General features: G+C 41.4%; 2 protein-coding genes across 2 annotated transcripts in view; one reads left to right on the forward strand and one right to left on the reverse strand.

Moving 5' to 3' along the window:
• LOC149200448 (Pseudouridine synthase family protein) overlaps positions 1 to 25,108 on the reverse strand; it is a 395,994-nt gene that overhangs the window by 289,799 nt on the left and 81,087 nt on the right. Inside the window, exon 4 of the mRNA XM_089402743.1 lies at positions 9,301 to 9,401. Within this exon, the coding sequence (XP_089258869.1) occupies positions 9,301 to 9,401 (101 nt within the window). The remainder of the gene's footprint in view (positions 1 to 9,300; positions 9,402 to 25,108) is intronic.
• Positions 8,127 to 8,897, forward strand: LOC149200449 (uncharacterized). The gene is made up of 2 exons (XM_089399575.1): positions 8,127 to 8,254; positions 8,386 to 8,897. Exons 1-2 carry the CDS (start codon positions 8,127 to 8,129, stop codon positions 8,867 to 8,869), a joined length of 612 nt encoding a protein of 203 aa, XP_089255701.1. The 3' UTR covers positions 8,870 to 8,897.

Consider the following 25,108-nt stretch of genomic DNA (forward strand, 5'->3'; position numbering starts at 1 on the left):
GATCCTCGAGGTAGTCACAGGCTTGCAGTCCATCATACCAAATCTTTCCAATATCTTTACCCATATTTCCCTTGAGATAGGAAAATTTCCCTGGCTTCTGCCATACTTCAAGTCCTAGGAAGTAGTGCATCAGTCCTAGGTCTTTCATTTCAAATTCAGAGGCCAACTCCCTCTTACATTTGTGAATGAGAGGGTCTGCACCTGTTAGAAAGAGGTTATCCACAACAATACTAGTATGAGAGGCTTGTCATCTTCAACCTTAAAGTAAAGGTTAGGATCGGCTTCACTCCTAGTGAATCCCAGCTTTATCAAGTAGCTATCGATCCTCTCATACCATGCTCGGGTGCTTGCTTCAGCCCATAGAGAGCTTTCTTCAACCTGCATACATGAGATTTTCGATCATAAATCTCAAATCCTTCGAGTTGCTCCATGTAGACCTCTTCTTTGATCGAGCCATGCAAGAACGCAGTCTTGACATCCATCTGATGTAGGTTCCATCCTTGTGAAGCAGCAAGGGTTATGATCGAGTGGATGGTCGTATATCTGGCAACAGGTGCAAAATCTCATCATAGTCTATACCTTCCTTTTGGGAGAAACCTCGAGCAACAAAACGAGCCTTATACTTTTCCGTGCTTCCATCTGCTGCATGCTTTATCTTGTAAAGCCATTTTGAAGTAACAATTGTCTTGTCCAGGGTCTGGGAACTACTTCCTAGACATCATTCTCCATAATAGACTCATATCTCTACGGTCATAGCATCCTTCCATACTTGATGCTTGACGGCATCTGAGAATGACGAAGGCTCATTTTGTATGATCGTGCTCATGATGGTCAGGTATCCTTGATACCTATTAAGTTTCTTACTTTGACAAAAGGTTCCTCAGGGTGCAGCATGTCCTTTAGCATCATCAAGTATCCCCCTAAGCCATGAAGGCCTCTTCCTAGAAGAGGAAGGCTCATGTGGATGAGAATCAATCAGATCCATGGGTTCTTCTACATCAGGCATTGATTCATCATCCTTTTCTTTCGGTTCCCTGGTGTCGGCTTCTTGAGAGCTCCTCAAAGTCGAAAGATTGTTCACCTTGCGGTGAACTTTTCTTCAGGAGTCTTGGAACCCAATGCTTGATGAGGGCATCGATTTTGTACATATACGACAGTGTTTGTAGTTTCATCCCATAGAAACTTCAGAAGTCTTTGATCATGTAGCATGGCCCGGACAGCTTCCACAATCGTATGGTTCTTCCTTCCTGCCACACCATTCTGCTCAGGAGTATGTGGTGTAGTAGTCTCCCTCTTAATGCCAGCCTCAGATATGCCTGAGTGAAACAACTGTAATACATCGGAGGTCTTGCTTTGGCTTGAGGGGAACGGTCCCCTTTTGAGCTTTCCTTCGACACATCCCGGACATACACCTTCTTTCTCTACTTGGAATTCAGGCATCCCTGTCACCATTTGTTTTACACCAAGTAGAGCTTTGTAATGAAGGTGGGCAAACCTCCGATGCCAAAGTTCGGACTAAAGAGTTGTGTCACAAGACATGACACCTAGCGGACTTCCATCGACCTGATATAATGAATCAACACTAAACCCAAGAGTAAAGGCATATTTAACATTATTTTTCCATATACATACCTTGCCATTGCTGAAGGTTACCTTGTAGCCTCTGTCTTCCATTGCCAAGATGGACACTAGGTTCCTTTTGAGGTCAGGTGCATTTAATACATCCTGGACTTTCTAGCCTTCTTGAATGGTTGTCCTCTTCCTCGATCTCCAGCTCTCCTCTTACCTTTGTTGTTGAATTTGTCATTCCTTTGATTTGCCATCAGAGGGATTTTGATCATCGTCCCGGTGTGAGTCCTTTCTATCAGGGCACTCCCTTGCATAGTGACCTGCTTTATCGTAGATGTAACATCATCCTTTTCTTCCACCCTTAGGTCTAGCCTTTCCTTTTGATTGAGAAGAAGAGGCAGCAGGAGGACCTTTAGGCATGGGCATTTCTTGCTCTTCTTTCCTTGTTTCTTCTTGAATGCATCTAGCCATTAATTCCTCGAAACCAGGAATTACATTATAGTTCAGAAGAGTAGTCCTGAACACATACCATTCAGATGGTAATCCTTCAAGAGTTGTGAGTGCCATTTCTCTGTCAGTAATAGTTTCCCCAATAGATAGGAGATCGTTCTTGATCTCGGTGATTCTTAAGAAGCATGCTTGCATACTTTCATCTTTACCCTTCTTGATTTCCCTCAGCTTATTTCTAAGAAACAAAACTTGATTTGCATCATTAACTTTAAATAAACTCACCAGTCTGTCGTAGATTTCCTTGGAGGTGTCTAGATCAGAGATGTAGGCCACCAAGCGCTTGTCGATAAAGTCCCGGATGATCTTCTTTGTTTTGACTTCTCCATTTTTCCATTTGTTCCAGGCAGCAGCAGATGCATTTGATGAAGGCTCAACAATATTGCCTCTTACATGGTCCAGCACTCCTTGATCTTCAAGGGTTAGATCGATAGACATCTTTCATCCGTGATAGTCAGCTTTCTCACGAAGCTTGTCTTCGGCAAGAAAGAGTGTTGAGGACCCCATAGTTCTTTTAGGATAGCCTTGCCAATCTTCTCTTCAATGATTGCTCTTGCTCTTGCTCGGGCTTTGTCTTCACCTCAGCTCTGATACCATGTTAAGTTATGGTATGTTCTATGCTTATAACAGTTTACTTCTTTTTCTTATTATATTCCACCGATTAGCAATCACATGTACATAAAGTAAAGTGCAGATAGAACATTAAACGATCGACAGAAAACAAGCCAAGACAAGAGACACAAGATGTGGCGGCTAGCCAAGGACAAACCCCACAATGTGTGGGGAAACCCTTTGATCAAATCTTCTTTTATCTTCAATAATTCAGTAGAGAGAAATAGTACAATAAATCCGATTCATATCAGCAGTAGCAAACCCTAGATCAGTAGCATCAGCATTAGCGGCTTCATTATCAAACTAGGGCAGACCATATCTCACAAACCGACAGTCGGATTGACTTCATTCCACCACCAAAAGTTTCGGCTTCCAGAGGAGGTTCAGATGAACCTACAGCGCAGTTCAGATGAGGAGATCTTCTAGGCCACGCAAGTCAATCTTTACTTCTGCAGTTGCAGCTTCAGTTTCAGCAGTTTCGGCTTCAAACTAGGGCAGTCGATATCTTACAAACCGTTCGTTGGATTGACTTCATTCCACCACCAAAAGTTGCGGCTTCCAGAGGAGGTTCAGATAAACCTACAGCGCAGTTCAGATGAGGAGATCTTCTAGGCCACGCAAGTCAATCTTTACTTCTGCAATTGCAGCTTCAGTTTCAGCAGTTTCCGGCTTCAAACTAGGGCAGTCGATATCTTGCAAACCGTTCGTCGGATTGACTTCATTCCACCACCAAAAGTTGCGGCTTTCAGAGGAGGTTCAGATGAACCTACAGCGCAGTTCCAAAGAGGAGATCTTCTAGGCCACGCAGGTCAATCTTTACTTCTGCAGTTGCAGCTTCAGTTTCAGCAGTTTCCGGCTTCAAACTAAGGCAGTCGATATCTTGCAAACCGTTCGTCGGATTGACTTCATTCCACCACCAAAAGTTGTGGCTTTCAGAGGAGGTTCAGATGAACCTACAGCGCAGTTCCAAAGAGGAGATCTTCTAGGCCACGCAGGTCAATCTTTACTTCTGCAGTTGCAGCTTCAAATTCAACAGCTTCCGGCTTCACATGTGTGAGAGAGAGACCCATTTCAGCGCAGTAGAGAAGAGACTCATTTCTGCGTAGTAGAGAGAGAGAGATGTGATGAGATGAGTGAGTCCAAATGAGGAAAAGTCCTCTTATATTTATACACAACGTTGGTGGGTGAATAGATGCGACTGTTGGGCTTCTGAGCCTACATGAGTTGTAGGTTGGCTTGATAATAATTCCATAATCAAAATAAATTCATATCTCCATGAATACTTATCGGAATCGGATGATCTTTATATCAATCCTACACCTCTCGACGAGAGGAATCTAATAAAAATATTATCAGCCATGAATAAGATGACCCACATGAAGTTTTTCCCTGGTTGCCAATTTTAACAGTTGTTCCTTTATGTTTCGTCGCAATGTTGATGTTACTGTTATTTCTACATAATTGCTAATCATGTTAAGATGTTATGGGGTGAATGTGATATGAAAATGATGAAAAGTTTAAAATGCAATCTACAGAAAAGAACAATCTAGCCCTAAGGAAAATTAACATAAATTTATAAAAGTTAAAATAACATTGATTTTATTTTTCAACAATTCAGAATTTATTTAGATAATAAAATAAATTTATGAGAATAAATAATTCTCGCGAGAAAATAAATTTGGGTTGGTATTAGGAGATTTAATAGAAAATACAAATACAACAAGAAACCTGGAGTTATCCCAACTAATCAAACCCCTCTACAAATTTGTCCTTCGATCTTGTTGGTTGATCTAGATCTATCTCCCTTGTTGCCCCTTGCACTCTTCCTCAAACCCTGCACACTTGAATGGAAGTCCTTCTCCACTCAATCATTGAGATCTCACTATCTCACTGTGTCTTGTGCTCAAGATGTGTCTTCTCCCTTAGCCTAGCCTTCCTTTTATAAGTTTGAGTTATTGATCGAATCCACAACCATAATCTCCAAAGTGATTGATGGTTGAGATTAGATCTCAACATCACTTGAGATCAACAATTGAGATTCATATAATTCACTAATGCAAATAACTTTTGCATTTCATTAGATTAACTCACTTTATCTTATAAAAGTCAATTACTTTAATTATTAAAGTAATTGCTAAGGTTAAGGGTCAATTAGGCAACTTTCGCATGCCTAGACACTTAGACCTATGCAGAAGTACCTGCCCGAGCTACAAACATCAACAATTCATTGTCCTAATGTGCTCATGCAAGGAGTTATTCCTCTAGTTGTGTGTTACATGTCACACTATGCCCAACACTCCTCAACTTGTGCGCGAAGGTGTTATGATGCTTCAATACTTCTCCTCGACATATGTCTCCAAGTCCACAACCAACTCCATGAAGTATGCTCTTCAACCAAAGCTTCCTCAAGTCTATTGTCCAACCTCCAAGGGGTAGATCACATGGTCCCAGTCTCTAAGGCTAAGTGCCCTCTCCTAGTGCCTAATGATGCTCCTCCTAAATAGGTTCCACTCCTAATCTAGGAACAAACTCCCCATATTGTGTGCACCCAATTTGTTGTTCATCATGCTGATTAGGATAACAACTTCCGAGGTAAGGGCACTATACTAGCCCTCTAACCAACATTACGCATCTACCCAAATTAAGTAACCCATATGTCCATGAAGCATCGTCAAGGGACTAGGAGACCTAGTGCTCTCCTAGCTAAGTGAAAACACATTTGGAGTTTAACCCCAATAAATAGCATTTATCCCCTTTTCAGCCTTTATGGTAATATTTTAGTCACAATTCTATCAAAGATCGTGGTTCTCATTTGGTAACTTTATTGTTTTTCTTCTTTCATAACTGATGGTGGATGAGTTTTTGTATAGCCAATTTAATTATAACACAAGTATTTAAATCAGTGTTGTTAAAATCGCGATAAAATCGCGATTTTATCGGAAAATCGCGATTTTTTCGCAGTGCCGATTTTATCGCGATTTTTATCCATAAAAATCGGCAATTTTTTTTTTATACGCGATTTTTTCGAAAAAATCGCGAGTTTTTCAAAAAATCGCGATTTTTCGAAAAAAATCGCGATTTTTACCCAAAAAATCGCAGGGGCACGGGGCAGCGGCTTTTTATATGCGAAAATCGATTTTTTCTATGTCATTTTGCTGTTTGCGCGCGGAGGAGGAGGAGAAGAGGTGAGGGAGAGGAGCTGGAGGGTTTCCGTCGAATTTGGGAGCGAATCCAAGTGGTTTTAGGAGAAATCCAAGACAAGATCACCAATTTGTCCATAAAAGAGGTATGTAGATTAATTTTTTTTGGTTTTGCTTCTATAAAAACTTTGTTTTTCATTGTTTTTAAAGAATTTTTTGAAATTTTTCATTGATTTGGGATGGGTTATTTGTTATGACTATGAGAACCAATTTTTTATTTTTATTTTCTCATTTTTTTTAAACATTGTTTATTTTTTTTGAATTTTCATTGTTTTTTGGCATTTGGTTGGGTAACTTGGGTTTAGAAATTGGGATTTTGGAAATAATTAACTTGTAATTTTGTAAATGCTAAATTGTAATTTTTATTTTGTAATCCTAAATTCCTATTTCCTAATCCTTATTTTTCCATAGGTTTGCAAATTCAAAAACAAACATACCAAGGAAATTGGATCCTTTCTGGGAATATGGTGACCCTAAAACTCCGAATGATAGACAAAACTTGTATTGCAAGTTGTGTGAAAGGAAATATTCGGGGGGGTGTACAGGTTGAAGTTCCACCTTGCACAAATCCCTGGACATGATGTGGGGCCTGTCTAAATACAAATGCTGAAATTATCCAAAAAGCCATGAGAGCATTGGGAGAATTAGAGCACACTAGAGAGGCCAAAGAAGAACTCAAAAGGCAACTAAAAAGGTCAGTTGAAGGAAGTGGGCCAAGTGGCACTGGTTCTACTGCAGCGTCAGTCAATCCGGTAGCTGCATCATCATATTTTGTTCCTCGAACCACACCTGGTTCACAACCAACTATTGGTTCAATGCTAAAAAGAACTGAAAAAGAAAAAGCTGACAAGTTGATGACAAAATTTCTCCTCTGGAGTGATATTCCTTTCAGCATTGTAAGGAATAATCCATTTTTCCAACCTACTGTTGATGCTATTGCCAGTGTTGGCCCGGGGTACAAAATCCCTTCTCTTTATGATTTCAGAGGCCGGCTTCTTCAAGATGAAAAGCGTGACTGCACCCAAAGATTGGAGGATTTTAGGGCATCATGGGCACAAACAGGATGCACTGTTATGTCAGATGGTTGGCACTGACCAAAAGGGGAGAACCCTTATAAACTTCTTGGTTAGTTGTCCCAAGGGGACTATGTTTATCAAATCTGTTGATGCAACTGATCAAATCAAAGATGCAAAAACTTTATGTGATTTGCTGGATGTGTTTATTTTGGAGGTGGGTGCAGAAAATGTTGTCCAAGTCATAACGGACAATGCTGCAAATTATGTTGCTGCTGGTAGAATGCTTATGGACAGGCATCCTGCTTTATTTTGGACACCTTGTGCTGCCCATTGTATTGATTTGATGTTAGAGGACATAGGGAAAATTCCCTTTGTCAAAGAGGTTGTTGACTCATCAAAAAGCATCACAAAATTTATTTACAACCACACATCTGTGCTTAGCTTGATGAGAAAATGCACCAACAACAAAGAGTTGGTGCGCCCCGCCATTACACGGTTTGCGACGAGTTTCATATCTCTTCAATCCCTCTTGAATTCTATGTGGGATTTGAAGAGAATGTTTCTTTCAGAGGAGTGGCGTGCTTCGTCAATGAGCCGCAAACCAGAAGGAGAGGCCGTCTGCAGAGTAGTTTCATACCAGGAGGACTTCTGGGCGGGAGTGCAGGAGGTGTGCGCTGTTACAGAACCTTTGGTAAAGGTTCTTCGGTTGGTTGATGGTGAGAAGCCCGCAATGGGCTATTTGTATGAAGCCATGGATAGGGCCAAAGAAGCCATTCGGTCCTACTATGATGACAAGGGAGATGATGGGTTCCAGAGACAACTCCTTCTATGGAACGTCATTGATGAGCGATGGAACAACACACTCCATCGTCCCATTCATGCTGCTGGGCTTTTCCTGAACCCTGCATTTTCTTATGCATGTGGGTTTAATTTTGATGTTGAGGTCGTGGAAGGATTATTAACCTGTGTCCAGAAGATGGTGAGATCTTCAGAAGAACGTATGGAGATCTCTAGACAAATTGAGCAATATAAGTTGTCAGGTGGCTTATTTGGCTTTGAGATGGCTGTCATTGATAGGACGGTTAAAATGCCAGGTATTTTTTAGTTTGTAGTATGTACTTTGTAACTTTGTTTCAAATTTCATTGTTTCTTCAAATTCCATTTTTTTCTTATGTTTATTTAAAATTTTATTTGTAATTTTGTTGTAGACGCATGGTGGAAGATGTATGGTGGCAGAGTACCCCTTTTGCAAAATCTTGCCATACGCATCCTCAGCCAAACATGCAGCTCCTCGGGATGTGAGCGCAATTGGAGTGTATTTGAAAAAATACACAACAAGAAGCGCAATAGGTTAACACTTAAACATTTAAAATATTGCAAATTTCCAAATAAATTTTTGAATTCATTAAAGTTTTAAACAATATTTTTTTTATAATATTAATTATTAATTATTAATTTATTATTTCATGAACTTTGTACAGGTTGGAGTCCCATAGACTTAATGACATGGTCTATGTCTACTACAATCTTCGATTGTGGGTGAAACAACTAGAGAAGACACCTGATACGGAAGCCATCTCATTGGATGGGATTGACACCACTGCTGAATGGAGGGTTGAGACCGAGAGGCCTCTCATGGATCCCACTGAGGATTGGTTAGGGCAGGATGAGGGGGAGGAGGAGGAGGAGGAGGAGCAGGAGCAGGAGCAGGAGGAGGAGGAGTTGGAGGAGCAGGAGGAGGAGGTGACACCGCCTACCCGGGCTACCCGGGCTACCACTACCACCAGTAGAGGACGTGGTCTCCGTCCACCTCAGCCTCCTGTAGCTGCTACTACTAGTTCTTTAGCTTCTAGAGCACGTCAGACTCCACTGCCATTTCCACCAGCACAGGCACCAGCTTCTACATCTAGAGGGAAAGAGAAAGCTGTGCCATATTCTCGCAAGAGGGGCAGAGGAAATCAATAGGATTAGACTTTCATTTTATTGTATATGACATTATGACATGATGAGATACATTATCATATTTTTTGTTGATATTTTGACGCTGAGTTGGACTTGGGACTCAGGACTTACTATTCAGGACATGATTCAATGTTATGTGTGATTTTAGCGCTAGAAATGATATTAAACATCTTATATATTAGTTTTTTTATCATATTTATGTGTCAATGTATTTATTTTATGTTGTAGATGGTTTAGATATTAAAAAAATTGAAAAAAAAATGAAAAAAAAAGAATATTTTTGTGCCAAACGATTTTTTCCGCTTTTTTTTTCCGATTTTTTCCCGATTTTAACGATTTTTTCCGCTTTTTTCCCGCCGCGCCGATTAAATCCCGATCGCGCTTTTAACAACATTGATTTAAATCACAAGAGTTTTTCATCATGTAACGCTCACCTGTGAACAAAATGACTTAGTTTCTGGCCACCTCGAACAACGTATCCAATTGCTACAAATTTTCCATCAACACGTATTCTTCCTGATTTCACAGCCTCAACCTGAATATCAAAATAACTATTTTAGTAACTTTGTAGCATAAAACCTCTACACCAAAGAATAAAATTACACTCATGAGTGAAACAATTAAATATCTAAAATATTATGGTGACACGAACATTGTGAATGAAGAAACACTATATAGAACTAGAAGCTTTACATTTCAAGATTATAACAACAAACACAACAATCAAAGAATTCAAAAAGCAATCCTGCATAGCATTCACAGTAGGAATCACACAAGTATCAACCTCCCTTATCAGAGATTTTACTGTTATAAATTTGTTTGTAAAAAACACATCCCTCCTCTCTAGAATAGTTTCTTGCAAATATCATCACTATCTTTTGTAAACACCAATACCAAGCATACAACCCATGATTCTAGAAAAGTGAGGCAAATTATCTCTGGTGTAAGAAGTATAAGTAAAACAAGAAGTTGATTTCATTACAACTTGCACACACAAAAACATCAAGGTTTCCAGAGTTCATGGACACAGATGCAATATCAAGTTTGGGAGTGAATTTGTATACAGCATGTTTTGGACTCAAAGGTGCAAGTGTGGGGTTTCCACATACACATACACACAATCCAATACACACATGAAAAGAGAAACAAACATAAAGACATGATATAGAGAAAAATATGGCATCATACACAATAATGTGAATTTATAGGAACATAAAACACACATTGTAATAAATATTTATATTTCCTTTTTATTTAAATCTTATCAACTTTTTTTAGTTTAAGAGTTTGCCTTGTTACCCACCACTAATGGGTGACCCCATAAGAGAATTTTTTCTCCTAGATTTGTCTTCAGCTGGCAGCCAACAACCCCTAACATCCACCAATGTAGTTGATTTCGTGTCAGTAGATCTCCGCTCCCTAAGCCAGCCACATGTCCCCTCACCCATCTGTCAAGAGTGTATGTTTGAAGGTGGGCCATCCAATCCTAAAGGTATATCTTTCATTGTGTAATCGGGTGCTTATGCTTGTTTTTCCTTGGACACACTTGGGTATGGATTATTGGGAGACTTGGAAGGAGGAAGGGGTTTGATTGTAGTCTTGTTCCCTCACCTTAAATGGGGGGTTAATCCTCAACCCTAGTCCCGTGGGATCTCCCCTATTGGCTTATAGCTTCAAGATGGGCACTACTTGGGAAACCCCGATTTTGGTAGCACGGTCCCATTTTCCCATTTCACATTTTTCACTCCCCTCCGCACATTACATGCCCTATTTCATCATCTTCCCTCTTTGGGTCCACATGACCACTAGGTCCACAAGGCTCTAGTACTCCCCTCCCCTTTCCACATGTTTGGGTTGAGCCTGGAACGTTGCCCCGGAGGTTGATGCGGCTAAAAAAAGGATTAAAAGCATATCATGGCCACATACAAAAGGAAATAATACACAAAATGCAAAAGATGGTCGGGACAATATATTAGCGTGTGGAAAAAAGCCAAACATGAGCTCTATGTTGAAATTTCTAAGTCTGACTCGTCAGAAATTCCTACTGCATTATCTAGTTTATTTCACCTACTTGTTTATTCCTTAACAAGTTATTTAACCATATAAATACTGAAAATAAACGCTAATGCAGTGTCAACTCATATACAGATCATCAACTGAAACTATAGACAAACACACAAGGGACATCGTTATTTTTGGACAATCATCCCCGAAAAAACCCACTGAAGGAAAACCGGTGTAGCAGTGCTGAGGGTTTTATTATTAAGCAGCTTTCTTGAGTACAACTAGGGTGCCAAATTGGCTCACCCAACAGAAATTTCTATACGGCAGTAATACCTCTTCTCGGAGGCAGATATTTAAGAAGTCTGCCCCACGAAAATCCTTTCGGTGCTTCCTCCCGCCTCTGCATCAACTCTGCTGGCCACAACATCACTCCTGAACCCTCTACGTCAACCTTCTACCTCTCTGCATCAGCTTTCTGGCCTTTTGCGTCACCCACGCAGGCCCCTCAACCTCTGCGCAGTCTCTAGTTGCATCTGCATGGCTCCTGCTGCCTCTGCATAGCTCTCACTGCCTCTGCATAGCCTCTCCAAGCTCTGCGCTGACCCTCAAGCACTATCTCTGCCTCTCTACTATGTACTCACTGCCCCTTGCTGCAACTCAAATCACTTGTTCGAATTTTCTCAGCAAACCCCTCTCCAGAAATCGAACTCACTGATCAATCTTGGTGTGTCTCCAACTAACCCTCAAGCCTCCTCTTATACTTTTCCTCTTGAGCCTTCAATGGCCGAGATTAAGTCCCTAATCAACGGCTAAGATTAGATTTGGCTTGATCCATGTCATTTAGAACCTTCTCACCCAGTTTTATATTAATACCCATTAAAATTTTAATTTTCCTAAATTTAGACTTAGGAAATCCATTAAAAATGTTAATTATTTTAATATCTCTCTAACCGAGTGAAATTTCCCCAAACCATTTCTGGGTCTTGGAGATCTCATGTGCTTTAGCCTATCCACCAAATTTCATGGCTAGAGCACATTTGATGCTACCACAAATCAACACTCTACCCGTTATCATTATGGTCATCACCCTGGTTCCTAAGGCCCCTATTAGCGCCCCTTGCATCATTATGGAACCCATAAATGTCCCAACCCCTAGTGGGCAATGAACTACCTCACCTTAAGGGGGGTAATCACTGCTATAGCATACACATCATGCTCCCATCCCTTGGAGCCCCGAGCAATAAAATAAAAGAAAAATCAAAAAAGGCAAAAGGCAAATGAAAAAGGGTGGAAAAATGAAGGTCGGGGTTGCTCCCTCCTACATTCATACACCCAAATATGTGGACATCCCTCATCATTAAGATCCTTGAGCCCATGGCATTTGGCCTTGAGACCCATGTGACCCAAGCCACCTCATCATTATCCACATGACACATACCACTTGAAGGGCATACCCTAGACATGTCCTTCCCTTTAGTGTTGATTTTGGGTAGCATCGGATGTGCTCTAGCTCCGAAATTTTGTGAAGGGGCTAGAATACATGAAATCTCCAAAACCCAGAAATCGTTTGATGAAATTCCGCCCAAATTGTATTTTATTAAAATAATTAATATTTTTAATGGGGTACCTAAGTCTAAACTTAGGAAAATAAAAATATTAATGGGTATTAATGAAAATATGGGTGAGAAGCTTCTAAAAGACGAGGATCAAATCTCATTTAATCTTAGCCGTTGATTAGAGACTTAATCTTCGTCGTTGATTCGTCAACAAGAAAAGTATAAGAGGAGGCTTCAGGATCAGTTGGAGACACACCGGGCAAATACTCAGTAACCCGAGGAAAATCGATTCTCAAGGAGTAAGAATTCGATTTCAAAGGGAGAGTTGTAGGATGAAGGAAGAGGAGGGCATCAGCGTCAGTGAGAGACTAAGGAGGAGGTGACTCAGTGCATCAGAGAGACAGCGCAGAGGGAGAGCTCTGAGAGAGCGCAGCTAGGGACGCAGTTCTCACGCAGATGATGTAGAGGTGACGCAAAGAAGGCTGGAGGGTCTCTGGGGTGCCAAAATTTCTCCAAAGTGAGGAGAAAAATTATCTCAAGTGTTTTCTCAGAAGTTTCTCTATGTTCTGTAGAATCATTCCTTGTAAAGAGATTGTTGTTGAAGATTAATAAATAAACCCTCATCTGTTGCACCAATTTTCCCGCATTGGGTTTTTCCGGGACGATTGTCCAAAAATAACTGTGTTGATGTGATTGATTCTTGTGCTTGTATTTCTCTGTTCTTTTCTCTATGCTATTATGTGACAACTGCAGTAGAATTTACTTTGATGTTTACTGAAGGGTTTTGTAAATAACTTATTGTGGAAAATAAGTAGGAGAAATAAATCAGTTACTGCAGTAGAATTTCGTGTTTGGAATTTTCACATGGTATCAGAGCTGAGATCGGGCAACAGGATTAGAGAATCTGCAATGAGTCGGGAGCATGATGTTGGAGCAGCAACTCAAAAGGACTCACGCAGTTCTCCCGGGAAAGAGGAAAGCATGAAGAATATGGATCACGACTATTCTATGTTAGCTTCCAGACTGGAAGAAGAAGTCGCTTGCTTAGCAAGTTCTGCTTCCTCAGAGGTTTGGTATATTGATAGTGGAGCTTCTGTGCACATGACAAGAATAAGAGAATGTTTTTTGAGCTATCAAGAAGAACAGATGAACTTCCAAATCACCATGGGAAATAAGTCAAAATGTACCCCCGTAGGAAGAGGTACTATAGTTTTTCAAACAGAAGCAGGGGATCGGCTTCAAGCTACCAATGTGTTATATGTGCCTGGATTGGGGATGAACTTACTCTCTGTGTCTCAAGTTACAAAACAAGGGCTATGATGTTTTCTTCATTAGGAAGAAAGTATATGTCAAACATCCGAGTTGGAAGAAGAAGGCCCAAATTGGAGTCAGAAGTAATAGACTGTATAAGTTACAGCTAGAATCTCCAATGGCACTGATAGGCAGCAGTGGAGAAAAAGATTTGAATGAACTATGGCATAGGAGGATGGGGCACTTACACCATGGGGCTCTAAGAATTCGTAAAAGGACCGTCACAAGAATTCTAGAATTAAGTACCGAACGAGACGATGTATGCAGAGGGTGTGCATTAGGCAAGTATTCCAAAGCAGCGTATTCCATAAGTAACAGTAGGGCTAAGAGTGTTCTAGGATTGATACACTCAGATATCTGCAGACCCATGTCCACAAAATCTCTTAGTGGTGTCGAATACTTCGTCACCTTCATTGATGACCATTCCAAGAAGACTTGGATCTACTTTCTAAAAACCAAGGATGAGGTTTTTGATCGATTCAAAGAGTTTAAGGCTCTAGTTGAGAATCTAACAGGGAAGAGGATAAAGGTGTTGCGCTCAGACAATGGTGGAGAGTACATTGATAAGGACTTCACTAATTTCTACGCAAGGGAAGGCATCAAAAGAGAATGGACAGCTCCATATAATCCGGAGCAGAATGGAGTAGCAGAAAGGAAGAACAGGACTATTGTTGAAGCAGCAAGGGCAATGTTGTATGATCAGGATATGCCCAAATTTCTATGGGCAGAAGCATGCAACACCGCAGTATATGTCTAAAATAGGACTCCTCACATGGCATTAGGTAAGATTACTCCGGAGAGTGTCTTCACCGGCAAGAAGCTTGAAGTAAGTCATTTCAGAATATTTGGGAGTTTGGCATACTGCCATATACCTGAAGAAAAGAGGAAGAAGTTGGATCAAACTACAAAAAAAGGATACCTTGTGGGATATAGCGAGAATGCTAAGGCATATAGAATCTACCTTCTGGGAAATAGGAAGATCGTAGTACGATGAGATGTAAAGTTCATGGAGGACAGAGCTTTTAGGAAATCCCGAGAAATGCCTTCCGAAGAGCAGTCTAAGGATGATCCATTGGTCCAGCCACTTTGACCAGCAGAAACTAGCACCAGTATTTCTCCAAAAGACAAGAATCCAGAGATATCACAGCAGGTGGAGTCTCAGGAGGAGGAGCAAATAGATCTACCCACTACCAGTGGAAGAACGAGTCGGGAACTTCGACAAATACTACGGGATGCAGAGGATTTTGTTGGAGCTCCTAGGAACGAGAAAAGGGAGCGTAGACAACCAGATAGGTACCAAGCCTTGGTGGCTCAGGTTGGAGAACCCTCTAGTTTTCAGGAGGTCGTTCAGCATCAAGTATGGGTAGATGCTATGGTGGAGGAATACAGTTCCATAATGGTCAATGATGTCTGGGAAGTGGTACCTAGACCTCAGGACAGGTCAGTTGTAGGTTCGAGATGGATCTACAAGGTTAAATATGCTGCAGATGGCAGTGTGGAAAAATACAAAGCCAGGTTCGTGGCTAAGGGGTATGCTCAGAAGGAAGGAATAGACTATGAAGAAACCTTCGCCCCAGTAGCCAGGTATACTTCTATTAGATCCGTGATATCCCTTGCAGCACAGATGGGGTGGGAGATTCACCAGATGGACGTCAAGACTGCATTCTTGGACGGGGGTGATAGAAGAAGAAGTATACATTGAGACATGTGAGAAGAAATCTCATGTGTGCAGGTTGAAGAAAGCCTTGTATGGGCTTAAACAAGCACCTAGAGCATGGTATAGTCGAATTGATGGTTACTTGCAGAAGATGGGATTCGTCAAGAGTGACGCAGATCCCAACCTCTACTATCTGATTGTAGAGAATGAGCCTCTAATTCTAGTGTTATATGTGGATGACCTTTTTCTAACTGGTTCATCCAGGCTCATCAAAGATTGCAAGGAAAACCTAGCTACAGAATTTGACATGAAGGATTTGGGACGGATGCATTATTTTCTGGGGTTGGAAGTTTGGTAGCAGAAGGGTGGAATTTTCCTTGGACAGGGAAGATATGCTACAGAGATTTTGAAAAGGTTCAGAATGCAGGACTGTAGACCTATGGCTACTCCAATGATTACCAACTAAAAGAAGATTGATGTGTCTAAAGATAAAGTCGATCCCACCTTGTATAGGCAGCTCATAGGGTCCCTAATGTATCTGGTCAATACCAGGCCAGACATTTGTTACGTTGTCAATACCCTCAGTCAATTCGTGGTGGAACCACAGAGGGCGCACTGGGCAGCGGCCAAGCATATTCTCAGATATGTACGAGGAACAGTTGAGGATGGATTAATGTACACCCGAGACAATGACATCAGGCTGAGTGGGTTCACTAACACAGATTGGGCTAGAAGTTCAGTAGATCGGAAAAGTACCACTGTGTACTATTTCAACATTGGATTAGGAATGACCTCTTGGTGTAGTAGAAAACAGAAATTCGTAGCTCTAAGCTCAGCTGAAGCTAAATATATGGCAGCTAGCACAACATCATGTGAAGCCATATGGCTTAGGAAGTTGCTTGTGAATCTACTCAGGAGAAAGATGGAAGCGACCAATATTTTGTGTGATAATCAGAGTTGCATCAAGCTCTATGTCACTTTATCAGCTACTGTGTCCAGCGAGGAGCAGTATAGTTACAAACTATAGTACACTCCGACAAGAGAACAGGTGGCAGACATTCTCACCAAGGCTCTAAGAAGAACAAAGTTTGTTTATTTCAGGGAGAAGATGGGGATGATTGATAATCCGTTTTAGTAGCAAAAGCGGATAGTGCAGGGAGTTGCAATGCAACAATTAACAGTGGCAATGCTATGGGCAGCATGATGCAGCATATTGAGAGGGAGCTGTAGTACAGATGCAGCAGTGACAGTGGCAGTGTCATGGGCAGTAGTACAGATGCAGCAGTGGCAATGGCAGTGTCATGGGCAGCAATACAGATACAGCAGTGACAGTGGCAGTGTCATGGGCAGCAGTACATATGCAGCAGTGACAGTGGCAGTGTCATGGCCAGCAGTACAGGTTGCAGCAGCGCAGTGGATGAAGGGCAGCAGGCCGAGCATCAACACCCTCAGTCAATTCATGGTGGAACCACAGAGGGCGCACTGGGCAGCGGCCAAGCATGTTCTCAGATATGTACGAGGAACAGTCGAGCATGGATTAATGTACACCTGAGACAATGACATCAGGATGAGTGGGTTCACTAACACAGATTGGGCTGGAAGTTCAGTAGATCGGAAAAGTACCACTGTGTACTATTTCAACATTGGATTAGGAATGACCTCTTGGTGTAGTAGGAAACAGAAATCCGTAGCTCCAAGCTCAGCTGAAGCTAAACATATGGCAGCTAGCACAACATCATGTGAAGCCATATGGCTTAGGAAGTTGCTTGTGAATCTACTCAGGAGAAGGATGGAAGCGACCAATATTTTGTGTGATAATCAGAGTTGCATCAAGCTCTTTGTCACTTTATCAGCTACTGTGTCCAACGAGGAGCAGTATAGTTACAAACTATAGTACACTCCGACAAGAGAACAAGTGGCAGACATTCTCACCAAGGCTCTAAGAAGAACAAAGTTTGTTTATTTCAGGGAGAAGATGGGGATGATTGATAATCCGTTTTAGTAGCAAAAGCGGATAGTGCAGGGAGTTGTAGTGCAGCAATTAGCAGTGTCAATGCTATGGGCAGCATGATGCAGCATATTGAGAGGGAGTTGTAGTACAGATGCAGCAGTGACAGTGGCAGTGTCATGGGCAGCAGTACAAATTGCAGCGGCGCAGTGGATGAAGGGCAGCAAGCCGAGCATCAGCAGCACAAAGGACTGATGTAATGGATCAGTGTGGTACTTCTAATACGAAGTATTGCTAGAGCACATTCCTCGCTAAGAGGGAATATTGATTTTGGGTAGCATCAGATGTGTTCTACCTCCGAAATTTTGTGGAGGGGCTAGAACACATGAGATATCCAAGACCCAAAAATTGTTTGGTGAAATTCCGCCCAGATTGTATTTTATTAAAATAATTAATATTTTCAATGGGGTTCCTAAGGCTAAACATAGGAAAATAAAAATATCAATGGGTATTAATGAAAATATGGGTGAAGCTTCTAAGAGACGAGGATCAAGTCTCATTTAATCTTAGCCGTTGATTAGAGACTTAATCACAGTCGTTAATTTGTCAACAAGAAAAGTATAAAAGGAGACTTGAGGGTCAGTTGGAGACACGCCAGGCAGATACTCAGTAATCCGAGGGAAATCGATTCTCAAGGAGTAAGAATTCGATTTCAAAGGGAGAGTTGCAAGGTGAAGGAAGAGGAGGGCATCAGCATCAGTCAGAGACTGAGGAGGAGGTGACGCAGTGCATCAGAGAGACAGTGCAGAGGGAGAGCTCTGAGAGACAGCGCAGCTAGGGATGCAATCCTCACGCAGATGACGCAGAGGTGACGCAGAGAAGGCTGGAGGGTCTCTGGGGTGTCAGAATTTCTCCAAAGTGAGGAGAAAAATTATCTCAGGTGTTTTCTCAAAAGTTTCTCTATGTTCTGCAGAATCATTCCTTGTAAAGAGATTGTTGCTGAAGATTAATAAATAAACCCTCATCTGTTGCACCGGTTTTCCCCACATTGGGTTTTTCCGGGGACGATTGTCCAAAAATAACTATGTTGATGTGATTGATTCTTGTGCTTGTATTTCTCTGTTCTTTTCTCTATGCTATTATGTGACAACTGCAGTAGAATTTACTTTGATGTTTACTGAAGGGTTTTGTAAATAACTTATTGTGGAAAATAAGTAGGAGAAATAAATCAGTTATTGCAATAGAATTTCGTGTTTGGAATTTTCACATTTAGGGTTGGGAACACCTAATAGGGTTGTTTATTAACCACTTCTACCTAGGAAAGTAACACCATTACATGCTCAAAGCCCCAAATCTGGAAGGGAAACCCACTATGAAGTCTCATTTCTGCCCTTGATTAACAAGCTTATTCACTCAATTGCACTAATGAATTATTGTATTTGAAGGTGAGAAGGCACATTGGATCTTATACAGGATTGGCAGGTGGTTTCATCATGGGTTGGGCAACTTAACTGGGGCCCAAGCCCACCAGAGGATCATATTGACACTTGTAGGGGATGCGTTGAGAGCCATGGGTTTCCACCATGTGACAAAGCATTATCTCATGCCATGGGCTCATCATCACCTTCAGCAGCTTATTCATTGTCCCACATTATATGCTAGATGATGCAATTGGACCAGCAGTACCCCCAACCGACTTAGCATTGTTTATACAATGTTCGGCATTGATCCAATACCCAGAGGAGTTTGTCTCAACCTTGAGACAAGGGAATGCAAGAACCATCTTCTGTGCCCTCTTTTGGAGCAGTATACAGCGTATTTTACACCAGGAGACCCATGAGACCACTACTTCTGCCCCAAAGCCACTTTGGAGCACCACATGATATTTTACTTGGAGATCAAGGGCCACCCCCTTGACCATCATTCATGGAGCTACTTCATGGGCTTATCACCAAGATTTGTATTTTACACATTATTTTATAATTGTTGCGCTAATTAGGCTAATTTGAATTAGGAAAGGATCATTATAAATAGAGATGGCTCTCATTGTGTGAGATCATCATCATCACTTGGATTCTTCTCTTGTAAAAGAACTTGCACTTTTTCTTTGGAAGCTATTGGAATATCTTGGATGCACTAAGATATTTGGAGTTGATTTTTTATCTTGTCTTGGAGCTACTTCTTGAATATGAATGGATATATTGCATGATTATCCTGTAAGTTATTTGGTATGATAAATATTTCTCTTGAAAATGTCTAATGTGTGTAATTGTTGCAACTAATGTCAATGTTATTGTGCCCTAATTTTGTTGAATAAATTTTTTTGGAAGCTATATTTGGTTGGCTCTTGCATGTGTTACTCATGATATAACATTCATTGAAAGTTCCTAGTGATGAAATGTTTTTTTTCTTCATGAAAACTCCATATTTCTAATAGTAAGTAATTATTGAAGGTTGGTAGCTAGGGTATCAACTTTTGACCTCCTTAAGGACAAATTTGGCCAATTTAAACGCATCTAGGACTCCATATCCCAAAGAACTAGGGCACTAGTCCAAGGATTTTGTTGATTAAACTCCTATTTCTCCATATTTTCTCCTCTGACATTTTCAGTGTCCTAAAGGTAGGGCGGAAATCTAGGGCTTGTAGTGAAATTTTGGGGAGGAGATTTTTCGGGAATCTTGTTATTTTTCCACTGCTCTATGCTATATCAATTACTTTAGCCCAATTCACTTCTTCAATAAGCAATCTTTCAACAACAGTGAATTCTTCCAATAACCAATAGTAATTGAACATCTAACAGTAAATGAAATGACAATAGGAGACAATCAAGAACATCAACAAGACACACTAATTTGGTCAAAGACCTAGGAAAAAGCCCACAGGGGAAAAACCCTTGAAATTCTTCTTCTATTAGATTGTCTTCAATGTTCAGCAGAGAGTACAATGAGCCCAAATCCATAAACAAGAGTCCAAAGTCAAAGCCTTGACTTATCCAACAAAGATCCGAAAAGCTAATGATGAAAAGTCAATTTGGTCAACTGTCATAATCTGCAATTATGTCCAAGTTAGTGACAGTCGATGTGTGCCCTAACCAGTCAAAGTCAATGGACACTTCAGCCTTCCATGAGCTCAGTCAACAGTCCTCCAAATCAGCCTCAAGTGCTGGTCAAATTCAGCCCAAAATAGTCCAAAAACGCTTAGTCAAACTCGATCAAAGAGAGAGAGAAACTTCTGCAGTCAAAGTCAGCAATTTTCCTGTGGTCAACCCAAGTCAAATAGCTCCAAATGACTTGTTTTTTTGTGCCAAAAATATGCAACCTAGCAGATATAGAAACTCCCCCAAAAGATCGAAGTCAAACTCTCCTCAAAAGGTCAAAGTCAACATTGATCAACACTGGTCAAAGTTGTAGATTACGTCATATTTTCGGCCAGCTGTAATTTCGTCCTCCTCCTTCGCACCTGTGAGAAAACTCCTACAATTTTCAGATGTATTGAACCCAAGAAGACGAGAAAATGTGCGATGATGATCTCTCCAAATAGGCTCCTTGACTTGTATTTATAGGCGTTGAGGAGGACAATTTGTCCTCTAGGCTGACTTTATCAAAAGTGTCCTTGTAGGCTTGATGTCAAAAATACACTTTCCCTTATCCAAATTCAGTGCTTCAAAGGTCAATTTTGATCCTCTCGGAAAGAAGAATCTAGTCAATGATTGGAATTTGTCATTGAGCTGCCCAATTAACACTCACTCTCAGCTAGGGAGAAATTCCAACAGCACCATATGATCATCACGAGTATCTTGTCATCAAATCATGTCTCATTTTTGCTCGACTCTATCTGTTGAATCATTTTCAAATCTAAAGAAAGAAGTGATCCGAACTTAAATTGAATCCAACAAATTATAGATATAACCATAAATACAGAGATGCAGCGGAAATAACACTTCATTTCATTAATATCAGAATACTGAAATATGCTTACAAACAGAATGGAAATAAACTAGCTCAGGCGATGGTAGCTTATCTTTGAGAAGAGATGTGGCGGCTACATTAGGCCTATTTATTATTGAGAAACAATGGAAAACCCTAAACATCCAAAACATAACCCTAGGAAATGAAGCGCCAAAACTGTGGGCCCCATTTAAGTAAATTGGTACATCAATTTCCCGGGGTCATAACTTTGGCATACGATCTTTTGTTTGGCTATCATAATACCTTGTTTCGAAGATCTCGAAGTGGAGGCCAAAAACAAATCAGAAAACTCATTTGGGACTTTTTCGGTCTCTCTGTTTTCCCTAAAACGTTGTTTAGGGCCTCCAAACGACTCCAGAAGTTCATGACCCGAAAAACTGCCAAAAATACTAAACTGTTCTACAATTAAGGAAACTGAAAAACTGAAAGAGATAGTGTTGGGGGTCCAAGTGGAATAGGATTGTGGCCACAATATCCACCTGGATCATTCCTCCCCCCTTACGAAGCAATGGCCCCCACTACATTGAGTTCCTCCATGAGATGGGTAAACTTCTACTGAACTTGGTCCCTCGTGAGCCACTTGTCTTGGTGCAGGCATTGGCCAGCTTTGACAACCCGATACAGTTGGATCTTCTGTTGGCGAGTGTTATTGGTCTGTGTGTCCATGATCTGATCACTTGTGGCTTGTTCCATGCAATCTGGGTCGAGCTTTGTTGGTGTGAGTTGTTCTGCAATGTCGGATGTGTCCAACAATGGTGGAAAGTATGGCCGAAGGCAGTCTACATTGAACACTGGGTGCAGACCAAGGAACAATGGAATGCTGAGCTCGAAGGCATTGTCCCCTACAACCTTGGTGATGGTGTATTGCTTATATCGGAGCAGGCGAAGCTTGTGATGGGTTCCAGCGAGGGACTCCTTCTGCAAATGTAGCCAAACTTTGTCGCCCACCTAGAACTTGTGCGACACGCGATGTTGATCATGGTGTTGCTTGTACTTAGCATTGGCTATGTCCAATATATCATGGACCTGTTAGCGGATGTGTTGAATGCACTCAATGAAGTTGTTAGCCTTGTCGGCTTCGGACTGGACATGAGTTGAATCTGCCTAGGTAGCTGCAAATGGTATGGCTCATAGTTGCGGGGGAGCGCCCCCCCCCCCCTCGAACCCGCTCCCGAATCGCGCTCCGGGCGGGAGCGGCTCCGGAGCGCCTCGGGAGCGCGCTTCCGAAATCGCTCCCGGACGGGAGCGATTTTCGGGAGCGCGCTCCCTTAAAAAAATTTGCGCTCCCTGCCATTTTCGGGAGCGCATAGGGGAGCGGTCGCTCCGTCGCTCCCGGAGCGATTTTTTAAGCCCGGGAGCGATCGGGGAGCGATCGCTCCCGGGCATTAAAAAATCGCTCCGGGAGCGATTCGCGCGGCGCCGGGAGCGGTTAGGCAGAAAAAAAAATCCGCGGACGTAAAAAAAAAAAATTGAATTTAAAAAAAAAAAAAATGTTTTAAAAGCCCAAAGGGCATAAAAAATTTCATTATCAAACCATTGAGCAAGAGCTTGGCAAAGAGCAAGAGCAAAGGAGCAAGGAGCAAGTCTTGTGGAGCGAGGAGCGAGCGAGCGAGAAAGCAAGCCTGCAGAGGTAAGTAACTTAGTAATTTAGTGAGTCTAATTAGTTTAATTTAGTTAGGTAGTAATTTAGTTAATTTAATTTAGTTTATTGAGTTTTAAAAATTATGAATTTGAATTAAATTAATAAATTAAATTAATTAATCCCAATAAATTAAATTAATTTGCAGATTCTTGAATCAAAACCTACAAACATCAAACACCATGGACCTGGCTATATTTCTGGGCATTTTTCCTCTTCCTGGTCCCTTTTTGGTTATTATGGTGCTAGAGAGTAGGAAACGGAGGGGCCCAAATGAAGAGGGGATGAAGAAGCTGGAGAAAGTCGAATTGGTGAAAACCCGGTGAGGAGGAGCTGGAGGAGGGTGACCATGACCCTCAAAAAACTAAACAAGACCAAACTCCATTGTGGAAATATGTTAACAGGGCTGAAAGGGAGGGAGAGGGGGTGGAACCACTAAATTTCATTGCCCCCATTGCAACACTGATTACACAGGTTCATACACCCGTGCTAGAAGACACCTCTGCGGGAAAAGGCCATGGGATGGAGACAAACAAATAGGAACCAAAACTTGTACAGCGATGTCAGCAGCGGATAGAGCCAAATACATAAGGGAAGAGGAGGAAGCCCAATACAGATCAAAAAAATCAAGGGGTTTCTTTGAACCAAGCTCACAATCACAAAGAACTCCTTCAACATCCTCCCAAGGCAGTGGATATGGAGGCACAGGGTCATCATCTTTAAGGCGTAGAACCATATCAGGTTTCCTTGATGAGGGGTGTAGGAATGATGTGGATTCAAAGTTTACATGTTTCTCTATGCATGTGGGATACCATTCAATGTTCTTTGCTCACCTTATTGGCACGAAATGGTTTCTGCCATAAATGATGCCCCTAAAGGATACAAGAGCCCTGAGTATGACAAGGCAAGAACCGTTGGCCTTGATCATGAAAAAGCAAAAATATCACTTTTTGAATAGAATGACAAGTTCTTGGACTGACCATGGGGTGTCCATTGTATCTGATGGATGGACAAATGTAAAAGGCAAGCCATTGATAAGTGTTCTTGTTGTGTCTGTTAGTGGTCCCATCTTTCTAGTTGCACATGATTACTCAGACAAGTTCAAGACCACCATCAACATTGCAGAAGCATTACTTGAAACAATTGAGCGTATTGGCCCATACAATGTCATCCAAGTCATCACTGATAATGCTCCTAATTGTAAGGCAGCGGGAGCAATTATTGAGTATAAATACCCCAACATATTTTGGTCTGGATGTTTGGTTCACAAATTGAACCTTCTATTGCATGATATTGTCAAGAACAAAAATGAACAATACCAATGGATTGGTGATTTGTACAAAAAAGGCAAACAAATGATAAAATTTATTACAAATCATAGCAATACCCATGGCCTTTTCCACAGTCACTCGAGATTGAAGTTGTTGAAGATTGCGAAGACCAGATTTGGTAGCTATTACCTCACCTTCAGGCGCCTTTTGAAGGTAAGAGAGGCATTAGCTAGCATGGTATCAAGTCCACATTGGCAGGTATTAAAGGAAAGGGCTACAAATGTCGCTGACATGGGAGGTTTTGAAATGGTGGAGGAGGCCGCTCTTGATGGGCAATTTTGGACAAGTGTGAGGCAGGTATTGGATTTCACCAAGCCAATTTATCACATGATTCGGTTTGCAGATACAGACAAACCAGTGATTGGCGAGGTGTATGAGCAAATGGATACCATGTTGGGGGAAATAAAAGATATTGTTCATAATAGAGATCCCAACTTGTACAAACTGATTCATGATTGTGTGTGTGAACGGTGGAATAGGCTTAATCTTCCACTACATTGCTTGGCGTATATCCTTACACCAAAATACTACTCTGCATCTTGGTTGGGCCAACCTGCTGCAGGGGGTGGGGTTAGGACCAAACCCCATTTAGATCCAGAGGTAACTAAAGGATATTTGGAAGCATTAGAAAAGTTGGTACCTGACAGGGAGGAATGTGCCGTTGTGCGCTTTGAAATAAGCAGATACTTCAGTGGCACTGGTTTGTACGGTAACTTCCATGCAATGGACGACAGAGATAGATTTGATACTCTCACATGGTGGGAAACATATGGCGGGCATGGACTTTTGCCAAAATTGGCAAAAAAAGTTCTTTCACGGGTTGTAAA

Source organism: Pinus tabuliformis, chromosome 2_1 (genome assembly GCF_031772625.1).
Source record: "Pinus tabuliformis cultivar Carrire ecotype Pingquan chromosome 2_1, CPIR1, whole genome shotgun sequence".
NCBI lineage: Eukaryota > Viridiplantae > Streptophyta > Pinopsida > Pinales > Pinaceae > Pinus > Pinus tabuliformis.

Excerpts from the sequence above, each read along its gene's own strand:
- LOC149200449 (XM_089399575.1), top strand. The coding sequence starts at position 8,127 with ATGTATGGTGGCAGAGTACCCCTTTTGCAAAATCTTGCCATACGCATC. Across the intron at positions 8,255-8,385 it reads CACAACAAGAAGCGCAATAG|GTTGGAGTCCCATAGACTTA; the intron begins GTTAACACTTAA and ends AACTTTGTACAG.